Source organism: Ooceraea biroi, chromosome 6 (assembly GCF_003672135.1).
Source record: "Ooceraea biroi isolate clonal line C1 chromosome 6, Obir_v5.4, whole genome shotgun sequence".
NCBI lineage: Eukaryota > Metazoa > Arthropoda > Insecta > Hymenoptera > Formicidae > Ooceraea > Ooceraea biroi.
In genome coordinates, this window is record NC_039511.1 from 10,710,684 (window position 1) to 10,727,673 (window position 16,990).

A 16,990-nucleotide genomic window follows, 5' to 3' on the forward strand; every position below is an offset into this window, starting at 1 on the left:
CGCGAAACTTAATTGTACTATGTCACGTTTATCTGTTCAAATTTGTATGTATTTATTTTTATGTGTACAGTTGTTTAGACAATTTTGCAATATTTTTTTAATTAATTTTACAGAAACGGCTGGTAAAATACAAAACGGATCCATGCATGCTGTCAAGATAAACTAATCACAATAAATAAATAAATCACAATAAAAAAACAGAGAGAAATTCCATCAAGCTGTTAAAAATATATAGGTATATATAAAATGATATAAATTCTTCCTGTGTTTGTTAAGTCCCCCGTTGTTTCATACTCAGAAAAATATTAATTCTTTATATAGAATATTTCAAACTCATATCGCGTAAGTTTTTCTTCATTATACTTAAACAATTAATTTAAAAAAACTTCAATTGGAGTCTATTTTGATTTATAGGTTTTTTTCCTCCTGCAATCTGTAATGGAAAAAAGAGAGAGAAAGAAAGATTATCTGTCGGAAGAATTCAAGACCAGATTGCTCGTAACCACGAAAGAGAAGGAGAGATTATTTGTCGGAAGAACTCAAGACCAAATTTCTCTCAGCCATGAAAGTTTGAATCTAACGTAGAAAACACATCTCTCACCATTTTTGCTCGATCGCGATACAGATTGCCGGTAGTGGCGCCAAATCTGGAGGGATAACGAGAGTTCGTTCGGTAACAATCAACTGTTGGGCGATCAAGAACGACAATTCACTTAGCGGCGCGTGCCGATGCGAAGAGGGTGAATCCACCCCGTGCAGCTTGAACGACAATGCGCTTGTTGCATTTTGGCATCCAGCCCATGTCTCTCTCTCTCTCTCTCTCTCTCTCTCTTTCCTCGAACCACTTATTTTACGAGATATGTCCCGGCGCCTCGTGATCGAAGGAGCGGGGTACGAGAGCCACGTAGGAGCCGCGCGCTGAATTCCAATGAAACCATCCGGCCACTAGAAAAGGCACGACAGAGTACAAATGCCGGACGACGTGAGCAACCCCTCGCCTCGACTCAACGCGAATGAAATATCGAATGGCGCAATGTGACGTATATGAGTAGGGCTCACGACCTTTCGCGGTATTCCCTATGGATAACTTGATGTGAGCCCTCCTTGAAAGAGAGTTGCGGTGACGCGCACTCGAGTTTGGAAAATTTTATAAAAACCTAGACACACGTAATGTGCGAAAAAGCCTGTGATGGCAAGTCGAAGCTGGATTAATAAATTCTTCTTGTACTATGCCAGATAATTCCATTTGCACGAGATATCCTGCATTTCGGCAAATCCTAAAGATAATTTTTTCGGATTTTTTTGGGATCTGAAATCTGTTCTTATTCAGTGAAGATATTACGACAATTTTCGAATTATGATACAGACCGCGTGATGCAAATTGACTAACATGTTTGAGTACGAATATAGATTTCTTTTTTGCACCTGTGCGAAACTATGTAAGTCTTTTGTTTGCATGTAACAGTGCATAAAGCGCACTGGCGGATCATAAATGCATCTGTACTACTCGAAGTCTGCCTGCTTATAAACGAGTATGTGCAGAATATTGTGCTATACTAAAACAATTAAAAGTTCTCATGAAAATTTGCATGGATTAAGCAATTAATGAAGAAGGTTTTAAATCATTTTTATAAAAAAAACACGTAATTGTATTTAATGTTTCCTCGGAAAAAATACAATTAAACCACTTGTATCCGGAGGTTTTGTCCAAAGGAGAGTTTCTCCATTACTGCATTTGAATCCGTTAAATTCGCGTGAACCGATAGAATGCAATTACCGGGTAATTCGGAGGACTATAGGACCAAGACGGTGCGAGTCTACGGTGCATTTTACAAGTTGGCAGTCAGCCAGGCTGAAGCTTCTTCTTGGGGGCGCAAATCATATTATCTTAACGAGACCAGATAACGCCCTTTTGTCGGCGAATGATGACGCCACGAATGTATCACACTAGCTCGCAAAACTCATCGTACTTAAATGAAAGAAGAACGTTCTCCATTCGCGTAATTGGTTGCCTGAGCAAATTGCGTTTCTTGACTTCATCGTAATTGCGCAAATTTAGAGGCTCGTGAAAGGAAAAGAAATTATTATCCTAGATAGACATATTCCTTCCGAATAAAAGAGAATTTACTTTCTTCTTCTTTGAGTTGTAATCTTCTTTGAGTTGAAAATGAAGAATTTTTTATAAGTTACACTTCATAAATGTAACTAACTGAGAGATCCTTATTTATTGCTTAATTGTTGCTAGATTTTACTTGAACAGAATTTTGGTATAACGCTCAATGATACCCATCGTAAAAATTATGAAAACAGAAAAATGCTAACCAAATTTTTACTAATAAAGAATAACATTGAGAGAGATTCAACTGCTCAAGTTTTTATAAATGCAATTGACGATTCTCTCGAAAAATTTTGCCGCAATGAACTGCCGCATCGTGGTATATGCGAGACTATTGAATGAAGAATACGAGGAATGTCGACTTTTGGTTTTGTAATAGCGCAACAAAGCCAAAGCTGTAAAAGAGGATTGTACTTTTAGGAACGCATTTCGTGCGTTTTGTACTGCGAAGGGGAAACTCACTGACAGAAGCTCCAACATTACTATGTTTACGTTCACCCATTAAGAACTTATGAAACGGTTTCTTGCGAGAGGGAGAAATATAATTAGGCAGAACTATTTCTCTCGTGAAGCAAATGTTGCGGAAGACGGGGGGGGGGGGGGGCGGGGAAAACTTCGTAGATTACATTCTCATGTTACTCGCAACCATATTAAACGCGGAAATTATCCCAGCTACAAATTGAGCCATTGTACCTTTATTTGCGTCCACGCCCATAATTCCGTAGAGGCCTCTTCAATAAAATTCAGAGGTTTGCAATAAAAATTAACGCTCACTGCCGGCAGAGGTAGTAAAACGAAATGATTTAGCCAACATCCACATCTCTTTAATATCCACAGTAAAATGCCTATTACGCTTGAACTGACCAAAAATACCTTTTATCTCTCTCGGAGTCCAGATAAATACCGAGATAAATACTTGTTATGCGACCGACGTAAGTACGGACACTGGGAAGCCGGCGTTTAATCAGCCAAGCTTTATTTGGAAATTACGGGGCGCAGTTAGTTAGGTATGACGTCGCGCCGCTCTCATCTCGCGAGGGATTAAGTCGGCCGCTTGAAGGATTAAGCGTGATAAAGCTGTCCATTCCCGCACCAGATCCATCGGACAGAATCGACCTGGAATACCGCGTTTCTCGATACAGATGGACGATCGGTCGGCCGTTTACAAGTGCGACGTTGCACGTGCGCGAAGCTGCGGAAAAATTGCAGCTGCGCCGAGCCAAGCCCAGCCGAGCCGTCGCAGATTGCAACTGCGGAGGCCGGTTGAGCCCTCGGTGAGGTCGACCGCTTGAAAAGCCCACTTCGACGACCGCTTTAAGAACAATCTCGTGTTTTACGGGAAAGAAGCTTTAGCTCGCTTCCGTCCGCTTTTCCGACGCAAGTACATGAGCATGATGTTAGTATTTCTCGTCAAGTCGTCCACTTTCCGGAGTCGCATCGAGTCACGTTTGCACTCCTTGCTGTAAACCTCTTTTTCGTCTTCTTCGTCCCCTTACAACGATGGTCCTTATCCATTATTCCCGACTTTATCCGCTGCGGTCGGAAGAAACGTCTTTTCATGTATTTTACTGTATAATGTTGCTGGTCGAACGTTAAATGATTCAAAGCTGTTTAAGTACGCGATTTATTTAAAAAAAACATCTTTTATAAAATCAACTTATCTTAAATATAACGAGATTTAATTTGTAAAAGATCACTAAGTGTAATAATATTATACTTTTAATTAATAATATTATTATATTATATAATAATATTATACTTTTAAACGTTTTTAATTAAATTATTCGATATTGTTTTATATCTTTGCAATATGAAACGTGTGATAGTTCGAATTTAATTTAATAATTGATTTAATTAAATTTAATAATTTGATTTAATAGATTTTTTAATATTTATTTCAAATCGAACGTTATGTATGTTTCAGCCAGCACCAATCTCGTGGGCAAATTCACGCAGAGCGTTCGAAGAATCGTCCAGGACGTGAAGGACGAAGGCACCTCTAGTAAGTCTGAGCGCCATATTTTACGTCACTCATTTCGCGCGTAGAAGCTTAATTAAAGTTTGCCTATTATTTTGGCTAATCACTATTACTCGATAATCTTGCGCGCTGAGAAAGACTGCGAATCTGTATTCTCTCTTAAGTATCTTTCTTCCTTATATCACTTTATAGAAAAACTCATAAAACCAAAACTTTTGCAAGTGTCTAATTATAATTTATAAGGATGTCTTCTAACATCTTTCAGTGAAAGAAACGAGATGCCTTACTTCTCCTTTGATCAATGTTAACAGATTTAATAATCGATTTTTGCTTGAAAAGATTAAATTTTTTATATTTCTCATTCTCATATTTAGTTTAAAATAGAAATCTTTTATTTTTTTTAATTCTGAAGAAATTGAAAGTAAAGAGTTAACGCGCGTGTGTGTGTGTGTGTTTGTTTCAAGTGCAAGCGATTACAACGAATCAAATAGAAATGTTATACGTTTATACGTATCGCTTGAAAATAAGTATCTGGCAGTGTGCCAACGGTGAACGGTTGTTGGTTGTTCCATGAATGGAATCGAAGCGGAAACTCTTGTATTCTCTCGGTCCAAACCGCGAGTTACGGCATGTCGGTTGCGGCTGTATTAGCTGAATGGACGGAAACTTCGCCGTCGGCTGAGAATTCCGTCAGGTTCTGATTAACGCTTTGCCATCGACGAACGTAGAACTATGATTAATTCCGACGTCAACGTCCCTATGCCGCCGCCGGTGAAACGCGATCAGATAAATTCCTAACGTACGACAATGACACGTGTACAGACAATGGTTCGTAATCGACCTCAATTTTGGTAACAAATTCCATGACGCATTTAGATTTTCTCATAGTAAAAGTGAGCGTGTTGAAAGCCATCATCTCTCGCAACTTCTAACTTTCAAAATTATACATTTTTGTAATTTACTCACGAATTAAAGTAATGATTAAAAGCAAAGTTAATATTTAATTCTAATTCTGAAAAAATAATACTTAAGAGAGATAATCGCGAAATTATTTATTTCTCAGCTTATTAATATATAATATAAAATTATTAATACATTTTTGCAAACTTGTTTGACGTATCACATGTTGCTTGATATATTTTAATTTAGTATTCATTTCCGACATTCGAACTTTTACGAGAAATTCGTAGCGCACTCGATGAAACTGCAACGAGGACATGTCGACGAAGTTGCTTATCGCGTCGCCCGGTTTATTTATGTTGAAACTTTGGGCGCTATCGTGTGGTGTCGAGTTAATTGGGAATTAATTGGAGACGATTTTCGGCGTCGTCGTCGTCGTCGTCATCACTGCTTCCATTGCTTCAAATTTAACGCTTAAACGCGACTTGTCTGTCTCGCCCGCGATGATTGATGCACCCGATAAAGAAAATCAATCGGATGCAGTCACAAGCGCAAAATGCATCGATGCGTCAGAGCATCCGTAATGAAGAGAAATTACCGAATTTCCGATATCTGTATTTTCGATATAAACGGCGATCAGCAACGACTGTAAAAAAAGTTTTTTAATTATCTCTAATTTATATGTTATAGTGTAAAAGCGTAGTCTGAATTTTTTTCTTAGCACATGCTTCTTTATTCAGAATGTATTTTATTAGAAATACAATTGCTTTTATGAAAATTAAAAAAAACATACATTACACAGTCAAGATCATCTTACTTTTGCATATTCCGAGAGAGAGAGAGAGAGAAAGATCAAGGATTTTATTATTAAATTATTGTAACTGAAACGTTTAAAATCAAAATGCTCATCAAAAATTCAGAATCAATAAAAATCTTTCTAAGATTTATCATACATTCGATTTAATATTAAAACTAAGCTTTGAAAATTATATCAACATTAATCGACATACATATGAATTTTAAGTATTAAGTAACATGACGATTTCATGATTTCATGATTCTAAGACGAACATACTTCTTTGTATGAGAGAACATACTTTATGTTCTCTCTCTCTCTCTTTCATCTCGTAAATCTTTAGTAGACGTCTCCTCTCGTTCGCATTCCCTTCACAATCCTCCCGTGTGACCGCGGGTCGGTTAATAATGAATCCGGTAATCCATGTAAGCCCTTACAATGTGCGGGTCTCTGTGGTGGACGCAGGTGGACAAACGAAGGAGGAAGTGATCGAGACGAACGAGAGGTTGAGAGTCGTAAGGATACGTCTGGACGGTAGCTACGATACCGCCAAAAGGGCCCTCGTCGAACTGATGTGCAAGTACACCGACAGCAAGCAAGTGCGCAACGTGTTCCAGCGTTACAACCATCTCAAAGTTATGATCAAGGTAAGACCGGAATAGCCAAGTGCTGTAATTGGGTACGGCACACGTGTTTTTGTCCTTTGCACTTTGTACTCGAGAAACACCGGATCTCAGACCATATCGCTCTTGCTGTTGACATAATTACACTGTAATTATGCCACTCGGTTGTACAGGTAAACGAAGAGCCGCAGCTCGCTTTCGCTGCAGCTCTAATCCTGAATCGTTAAGCAATTAATAATTCGTAACGTTGCAACAAGCTTGTTAATTACTTGGTCAAGAAGTTAATAAACAATTTTGTCCTGATCATACAAAATTTAGTAAATTATCTTACGTATTGTCTTATGCGTAAATGATCTTTTGCAAATGATCTAAATTATCAAATGTTTTTCTCACACGTTTCTTAATGTTATCGGTGCATTCTATTTTTCTATATTTCTACATTTCATTCTTTTTACATGTTGGCGCGCGAAAGAGGTAACAATCGTCAGAAAAACAGTAAAGAGTTAACTTACAATTAAGAAATATAAGCAATTTATAATAAAAAGATAAATCACACATCTCCTGTTCTGAAATATATATTACTATATATATAATGAATTGGTGAACTGATTCGATACTCAATAATGGAAGCTACCAAAAAACAAGCAGATGGAGATAAAGAAAGTCTGGAAAAATGTAAATATGTATTCGTCATTAAACACAGGGGCAATACAAAGAGCACAAAATATCCGGCTACATATAATTCACGAAATTCCCAACAGTAACGGACGCAAATCGATATACGAGCAATGCGTAGCCGACAGAAATTCGAAATGCGATAGTTTTATTTACCGAAATATCCAACCACGCGAAACGAATGCTGCAAATGGACATTTGTTATCTGGGAGACGGATCGCGCGTTTGCAGGACAAGCAACAAATAAAGATGCACGCGAGAGATAACTCGAACGATCGTCAAACACGTTTGCGACCAACGCGAAAGACGAGCGCGCGTTATCGTCATCTTCCGTTTTTTCCTTCCTTTTCCGTTTTATCTTTTGCTCTCCCCGAGGGTGAGTACACACACGGCAATTCACGAGCAGCGATCTCGCGGGCACGCTTGCGCGTATTTGTTTCCGGTGTAAAACTTCCGTCGCTCACGTATCAAGAGACTCCGGAGCACGGAGGTTTTTCTTTGTCGGCAGAAACGAGAAACGAATCTGGGATTAATCCTCGAGCGATACGAGCGAAAGAAAATTACCCCTCTATAAATCGCGCTGTTTGTTTCGTCGATGTTTGTACAATCTCGAGATATATCGCTTTGTATCGAGACGAGCAAAAGGAAAGAAATAAAAGAAACCCCATGAGACGCAAATATGATCGTCGTTCTTTTGTAACGACGTTGCATAAACTCGCAATTACTCACCGTTACTCACGTCAGTTATATTCCTGTTGTTAGGGAATTAAATAGAGCACCAAAGTTAATTAAAATTGATGTTCAATAAAAAAGAATTTTAATCAGGACCGATAAATTAAAATGAAATTACAGATTAAATAAAATTGCACAGAAATTGAAAGACTACGGTTAGATTAATTATTTTAATCGACATTTCTTAACAGAGATATATTTGTAGTTATCTTGGAATAAAATAATAAAATTCGATTTCTTTGACACAACAGCACGAAGCTTTTTCTGCAAAAAGTTTACAGTTTGTAAATCATAAATATGAATACCCATAGATTATAATGACGCTGCAATTTCGCAAAAACGTGGAGTTTTGCAAATAAATCCATCGTTGTAAAGCGCTTTTCATAAATCGATCAGCAGCCATCTCGTTTTGGCATATGGGAATAAAAGGATCTGCACGATGGCAACCAATCGCCTTGCATAAACGCTTGTGCTTTTCCTCCCAAGATTTTCTCGTCGCGCAAAGCCCCGAAGCTACCGACGGTTTTCCCTTTCCAGGACGTAATTAAGCTGGAGACACAATATTGGACGTTGGTGGATATACCGAGGCAGGAGAAGCAGGAGACGGTGCCCGCCTTCGTGTTGCGTGCTTGCTCCATCATGGAGAAGACCCACAAGAGCGGAGAAGGCGTGAAAACCTCGGCGCGTCTCGCTGAGGAGGCTGAGACCAAGCGAGAGCGCATCGAGAGACTCGAGAGTGAGTATTTCAAGCAGAGTAGTCAGCATGGTAGCTATTGAGAGTAGTAATAGTGGAAGCCGGAAGTTTTGTCGGAGGAAGAAAACAATTCCCCATTGTCCTCCGTTCGTTCACCTAGCTCGCGACTTTTGATTGCTGTCTAGCTTCAGCATCTTCGATCGATTACGGGATTCAATAAGCAGCGAATTAATCGCGAATTACTTTAGAATTAATTTTTCTTAGCAATTTATTAGCATATAATCCTCTCGCCTGTTCTCGCTTAACGAGAAACATTTTCGTGCTTGGTCGAATTCTATTTTATTTCTATATTATATTAGATAGATCTTATTTCATTTTTTTCCGTTCTATCTTTACAATTGTAGATATAGATAGTATTAATATTATGCGCTTGCTCTGTTCGACGAAATGGATCAAACGTTCTCCTGTGCAAATTATGCAGAAGAGATCGGAGACACCGAAGATCCATTGCGCTCTAAGGCGAAGAATAACTGTCATATTTTACCATCTCTCGATTTTATTATTTAAGGGTATATGTTTGGTTGAATAATGAAATGGTTTTGCTGTCGATTATCAATAACATAGAAATTTTCGATAGGTTATTGGCATGTTTTATGAACATTAGAAAATTAATGGTCGTTAAATCTTTTTGTTCGAGGGCGAAAAATTAGATTTTTCAAGGAAAATTCGATATTTGTGATATTTAACAACTACGTATGCTAACTCTTTTCCGTTTCCGTTGGTTTTTGCCTCTTTATAAATATTCAACGATGTTTCGTACAGAAATTAATTACTTTTCCAGAGCGTGGAAAATTTATGGTATTTTTCATTATCGCAAAGCACAATAAAAATTATTCTTTACCGTGTCCTGCGAGGAGTTCTAAAAGCGGACGCCATTTCCGCGATGCTGCACGATCGTACGTCTGCCTGTGATTATCGCGGGTTCATAAATTATTTCGGCAAACAGAAGAACTTAACAACGTGAATTTACCGCGAGCCCCCCGATATTATAAGGTCTGTTCTTTATTGCTGAACTACTGTACTAGTTCAGAGTTTATCTTTTTTACTACACATTGAAAGGAAAAGGATAAACTCTGAACTAGTGCAGCAGTTCAGCAATAAAGAACAGACCTATAATTAAAAAATATTCAATATAAGTGCAATACTTCGTTCGCTTAATCAAAAGAATGTTTTTTTCCCCCTCTCATTCTTTTTGTTTCAGCAGCGAAATATAAGTAATGTATTGAAACCATTCGATACAAACGACTTGAGCTAATTGATTAATTCGATATCTAATTCAGCAGAAATTGCAGCCTATATTATGTTCTCTCTCATTTTATTTTATTTTATTTATATTTTATTTTATATTATATTTATATTATATTATATCTCATTTTATTCTATTTTATATTATATTTATAGTTTTATATTGCATTTTTTTCGGTATCTATCATGCTTTACTTTATTTCATTGCTTTATTGATTTTATTTTATTTCGGTTTTTTTATATTTTGATCAAACTAATATGTATTTTTAGATGTTATTGGAAGAATGGAGAATGGATAGTGAATAAACCAAAATATTCTAAATGGCAGTTTGCAATATATAATAACTGTATGTAAATTAATTAATAAACAATAAAAAGTTGCAGGACAACATTTTAAGGGACGTTAAAATGGAAGTTAAAAAGTTGGAAAATATTGTTACATGTCAAATATGCTGCGCAGTGTTTCGATTTGATTGCATGCTGCGTAAACGAATATATAATATTAACAGTCAATTTTCTGCGAGATTTCCGCAGTTTTGCAGCAAGACCAATATTTTTCTGAAAGTTAATTAATGCTTTATGGTGAAACGTCAGGCAAACTACAAGAATAAAATCGCACATAATATCCAATAATGGGTTTCATAATTTGATTTTGCGTTTTCTCTCGTTAATAAAAACTTGTTAAAATATGCTACGCCGTATTGACATGTATACAGATTCCATGCCATATAATTGAAAAAAAAAAAACATTTTCGGATTAATTATACGGAGCAATTATATTCGAGTACCTCTCTTGGAATATGGCATGCATAGATATTTTATATAAATGATATAGAGAGAGATTTAAAAATATAAAAATGTTTTAAATAAATGATTTGTTAAATTACCTTTATTTACTTTCTTAATATTTATTTTAGAAACCACGCAAATATTTATAGTTGCATTAATTATTAGCTTAACCCAATTAAATATATTATAATGCATTTTGCATAGGTATGACTACGGCACAAATCGAAGCGGAAAATACTCAGATGACCAACGATCTGTACAGATTATTAAAAAAGTACACAGGTCTCAGGAATCTCATCAAAGAATTAAAGGTATGCACTTTGTAATTTAATTTCTTATACTGATGAAAAGTAATATGAAAAAAGGTTTCAAAGTTATTGTATGCTCTTTGTATCTCATAAGTCAACTACCTAAACAGCCTATACCTCGGTGCCAAAGTTGGAAATTACATTTTCTCAAAACAATGAATATTATGCATATAAAATATTGCTCCTTTATAACTATTTTACGTAGAAATAAAAATTTACTAATAAGAATAGTATTATCGTCGAATACAGACATTCTTCGGTTAAAATAGATTTTTGAGACGCCACACACTAGACATCGTTTATCGACTCCGCGATTATGGTCGTAAAAGGGCGACGCTGTTCGATGATGGTGAAATGTAACACTGGCTATCATATTAGAACATTGTTACGATCACCCTTTTTCCCTTTACGTTCCAATAACTTGCGTACCGTTGCTGTTATAAGGCTCTCCCGTCAGCGACGCGTTATCGTCCACTCGTTTTATGCTCTTCCGCCATACAGTGTCAAATAAATCGAAGATTAAAGACGACCGTGCGTGAGTACCGTAATATCAAGGCAAACCCTCCGCTTTTCGCTGACCTTCGATCCTTCCGCAAACGCTCGCCCCGGAATTGTCACAGATCCGAAACCTCCTCAAACTCGGAGAGGTCGTTCAAATACATTTTACGTGACTTTCCAGGAAGTTAAAGTCTATTAAAATTATCCTCATTCTTCTGATCCTCATCGCGTTTTATTGCAGACTAATAATCGACACCTTTTGTCGGAACGAGTTTCATTCACAAAATTTCTAACTGAAATCGTGGAATAAAAGAGATCCTTCAAAGACGAGAATTAAATTGTCAAGCGGTTCCTCTCTACGATAAACGCGTACAGATTTATCGTTTATTGATCGGGATGATTGAAGAGGACCACTTTCTATCGCAGGAGGAGTACAACAGCTCGAAGGTGTATCCAATGTTCCCACGTTACACAATACTGAAGGACATGATAAAGGACATAATGCACAATCCGGACTACATGGAGGTCTGTCACGAGGTGGACCAAGCATAGCGGCCCGACCCCCTCCACCGTTCGCCACGTATGACCCTGTAAGTTCTTCGGGGTCTTCGCGTGGTCGTCGGTGAAGGGGGTGAACTACAGAATGCTTCACAGCTTCGACTGATAATTTCACTTTGGACAACAATCAGCCACCTTGTTGTAACTTTCTTTCTTTTGATCCCACTTCCCGTCCTGCACCCGTTTCCTCTTGCCCACAGTCGCCGTCATCGCTGGTTCGAGTTTGCAGCAAATCTGGAGCAACAAGCTATGTGTCATCGTGTGTTAATGCTTGCGAATTGTATATAATTTCTCGCAGGTAAGTTGGCTCCAGTTCCCTTTGCACGTGTTTTGTAAAGTTTTCGGGACGATGAAGAAGTTGAATTTTCGCGTGGACTGTGTGCGTCAACGACATCGTGGATTAACAGCGAGCACCTCAACGTATTGGAAGAGCAGCACGTCACGAAGATGAAAGAATTCGTCGCGGAATCAAGGTAGGTCGTGGAATCGTTATTGCGAGAAGCGTCCGCCAGAATATTCCTGCTGTTGCTGTTTGCTGCGGAATCATCGCGAACGGATCGAAAGAAAAGCATCCTTATTCAACGCTTAAATATCAGAACTATTTCTTTGTTAATTTCATAGATGACTTTTGTCATACTTTATTTCATTAAGTTCAAGATAAACATTAGGAAGATTAAAACGATGCCACCTTATTGGATTAAACCCGCAGATGAAATAATGGCGACGGTTCTGGAACTTCACTTTATTAAATCCGATATTTTCCGCATCTTATGAAGGAAGTAACTCGAATTTCCACGATGTGAGTTCAAGTAGCAGGATTCGCGAGACTTCAGCACACTGGCAGGCAAGGGGTGATTTTACAATTTCCGATTTCGCGTCAGAATATTCGCTCGCATGTGGCACACGCAAGAAGCCACGTTATTATTATTAATAATGACTGTCGCGTGCACGTGGCATGCCGTTAAATCGTAATCGATTAAGAACAAAATTCGCAAGAGGTGTCAAGTGAATCCGTGTGAGCCCGCGAGCGTGAGTTTGTACATAGGTGTAACTCGTGTGCGTGAGATTGCGAGAGTGTTGTCGATCACGAAATACATATATTACCTATTATCTGCTTCCTGCTATGTAGGACTCCTGTAAGGAGAGAGTGTCGTAATAGTTCGGTTCCACGTAACCGAACTCGTGCTTCACCTACGAACAGGACAAAGATAGAATGATTCCAAAAAATTTGCATTGAGGAACGTTGTATAAAAAAAACACACACACATTTATAAAGACGTTGATTAAAAATTTAACGCTTCAAATAATGAAATTTTATAAAGTTAACTCTAAATGAGGAAATTTTATTGGAATGTACGGATTATATTGAGTGTATAATATTGAAGTGTTTCGCGTATAAATTCATACATTTAAAGAAAACTTTGTAAAATGTAAATTCATATCACGAGACCAAAGTGAATTAAGTTCGAAATCTGTCAGTTCAATGCAGATCCAGCATCTGTATTAAATGGAGCTCACAGAGCGGGCTTTGATTTAATTCAGCGTTCAAATCAAGAATGAAATGTGAATTTATTATAATATTATTTCTTTCTATAGTACTCTATAGCACATTTTACAGCTGTAAATCATTGAAACAATCTAAGAAATAATCTGAGAGGATATTCTTTTTTCACGCCGGTTTCAATTCAAAGTCGATATTTCCGCGGTGTAATCTCTATTTTTCCTTTACTTACGTGTTTACTACATTTACTTACGTGTTTACTACATTTTTATCAGTTATTCGTTTTATGTAATCCATAAAGTATGCGTATGGTGCTGAATATTAATCGACAGCTTAGCTGTATGTACAAACCATACATATTAATGACTAAGATACATGCAATGTTTCCATTACGAATCACGAGATAAGCTAAGATTGCATCCGCGTGCTATAAACATTAACATATTTCTTTCGTGTAGCAAGCAGAACGGTACAAATGTCACGTACACGCATTTTCAATTTTTTAACGCAACGCGAAATAATTTTTCAAGGCAGTGGTTCGCCTGCATTTCCAACGCATGTTCGAGTAAAATATTTATCATCGTACGTCCTACATCGTGTATTATTTAACGTCAAATGCGGTTCTCGGTTATCTCTGTTTAAACGCAATTTTCGTGCTAAATAAGTCACATTTGGGCAAAAAGGAGATTAATCAATAACTGAATGTCATTGATTAATGTGATTTACCCAATCGTCAAACAGTCGCATTTAGCTAAACATGCAATGAGCACATTTGTGTGCTTAACAACAACAGCCGTGTGAGAGAAAGGAGGCAAGAGAGAAGATATGAGAGAAAGAGTGAGTGAATGAGAGAAAAAGTAACATTCCCTATACACGTTGCACTAAATAATGAAGAATGCTTTGGAATGAGAGCATTAATTAAGTGTTAATTTGACATAACGAACGTCATATTTATCATACCCGCTTCGGTAAGGAAAGTCTGCGAGAAATCATGCAAAATTATGCAAATGCCTGCACAAAACACAAGGGAACAAGGATTTGAGAAAATATCAAAGCTATAAGATTTCAAGTAATTCCTTTGCCTGTCCGTTACCTTTAAAGATAATTTAAAGACATTCGCGGAAATATATTTGAACGTGAAGTTTATTGCTCGCCGCTTAATTAGCGTGGAAGGATGGAGAGAGAGACACCCGTTACCAATATAAATATTGTATAAAAAATTACGGAAGAATTGAGTCCGATCGACCGAAACTTTAGCAAATCTTTCTCGAGGGACTTTCGCCCCGGGGTGTATTTGCATCCGCACGATTGCGCATGCATACGCGTGCTGTTCGATAGTGACAAAAACGCAGGGGATGTTGTCGCGGATCAGCTGTCCGACGCATAAAATGTGCCATGTTCTCCAAGTGCTATATATATACCTCATGTAAGTATCTACGTAAAAACCGCATAAGCGCGCACGTTACACGTAATGCAAATAACACGTAACGCAGTTGCACCGACGATGAGATAGCGCCAGCAATTAATCCGAGGTGCAAGTAACAGTAACGTAATAAGAGGATCCTTGAGAATTCTGTTATTCTCGGTATCATTAAGGTTTAATAGTATAACGATTTGTGTGTATACTAAAGTACATATTAAAAGAAAATATGGCTGACAGCCCGAAATCAAAATACAAAATATAATACGCGGCAGACATTGGAACGACGAATGGAGGCTCCGCTCCACGCACGTGGGCCCTTTCCAATGTTTGCCGATGGTTAGTGACCCCCTCCCTCCCTCAACTCTGAGTCCCCATTTTGAAGCATTTTTAGCACCGTATAATCAAAACAAATGTAATTCATCAAAATGTCTAATCAAATCCCAATAGTGTATCTTCAATCATCGTTCACGAAGCTGGATACAGGCGAGAAACGTACATAAGTTACGAAATCAAAACAAAACGGTTTTCCTCTAATGATTTTATTATTATTTTTATACGTAAATGCTGATTTAATAATTAAATGATCTTGGACATTGAGAATCAAAATTTTTATCCAAAAAAGATATTTTTAGAGAGAAGACACTCTTTTGAAAAAGAAAATAATCAAAAATTGCCCAACGTTTTAGCTTTGTACATTGTATATTTGTTATTAGCTTTGTATATTCTGTTAAACAATCAAACGAACAATAATTTCTATTATTACGCGTTTCCGATATACAACAACAATGATGTTGATATAAATAAAAGCATTGTAGCATCGAGTAAAAGCAGTAATCAATGATATATTATGCAATATATCATTCATGCATTATGCAATATGCAACAACATAATATGCTATTATGTTGTTATTAGCTTTAAATGTTAATACTTTTTAATGTACGGCAATTATATTGTCGGGAAAAGATCAAAGGACTCATCAAAATCAGTGTAATTCATTTAATTTCAGAAATTGTGCCATAACAATCTGTCTGCATCCAGCACGTTTATAAAATCTTTTCTCTGCATTAACTGTTTAGAATAGAGCTTTTGACGTATGCATTTATCTTCCACTATGTATATAAAAAACATTGCAATATATTGTCAGAAGGCATTTGATACAAGTCTTCAAACACAGACACACATACACACATACACACACACACACACACACACAAAATAATTTACCGAATGAAACATCACGAAATGCAGAATATCGATTATTAATTTTGCTATGATTCTTTGGAATTTTGGAATAGGAGATTCATATATTGAAAGATTAATTTTTCTCAAGATATTTATACGCTAAAGAAATTTGCAGGGTATTTTCACTTAAGAGATAAAGAGAAGTGTCTTTTTTTACCAAAGAATGGGTATTCTCCATATATTTTGCAAACAAAAATGTTTTCGAACAATTTTCTGAAACTCCTCAGAAAAATTTTCGGAAAAACCGATATTATTTTAAGGAAGAAGCTTTGATATTCCGCGTATAATCGGAATATATTTTCCGGCACTTTAAAGTCTAAATATTCATGTGTCATACGGAGATCTTTATATCTATTTATCTGTTTTACGATGCAACTTGTGTAAAAATATTTATAGTCTTGTATATCAAAACCGCTAATAATATTTGCGACCAAGATAATGAATATATAAATCTATATCGGATATTAATTGAAGGCTTCGAAGTCCAACGGGGGTCTAAATGCTAATAAATTAACAAAATTAATTATTTCATAGTTGAATAAGTAAATAAATCTGATAGAAATCAAAATTGTTTTAAATTATAACTCATAAAAACATATTAAATTGTTTTGGCTATAGTAATAAACTTTTTTGTAATTCATTAAATTATATAATTAGTGTCATAATTAAATATTTCGTAATATAAATATATTTAAATCTTATATCATAATTAGAATTTATACATGAGAGATTTATGTGAAAACTGAATATTATTGTTGTTATATTACACCTCACATACAATATATTCTATATTTATTACTACTAGAAATTATTTATATAAAACATGATTAACTACTATCTTATCTTCTCTA

General features: G+C 36.6%; 1 protein-coding gene across 3 annotated transcripts in view; it reads left to right on the top strand.

Annotated features, from left to right (window-relative positions):
* The window catches only part of LOC105287192, a 187,923-nt gene extending 172,507 nt beyond the window's left edge, over positions 1 to 15,416 (top strand). For all 3 annotated transcript variants that reach the window (XM_026970261.1, XM_026970260.1, XM_026970259.1), the window contains exons 3-7: positions 4,041 to 4,118; positions 6,256 to 6,437; positions 8,358 to 8,556; positions 10,813 to 10,919; positions 11,841 to 15,416. In XM_026970261.1, the coding sequence (XP_026826062.1) occupies positions 4,041 to 4,118; positions 6,256 to 6,437; positions 8,358 to 8,556; positions 10,813 to 10,919; positions 11,841 to 11,966 (692 nt within the window). In that variant the 3' untranslated portion in view covers positions 11,967 to 15,416. The remainder of the gene's footprint in view (positions 1 to 4,040; positions 4,119 to 6,255; positions 6,438 to 8,357; positions 8,557 to 10,812; positions 10,920 to 11,840) is intronic.
* Positions 15,417 to 16,990: the final 1,574 nt, after the last annotated feature.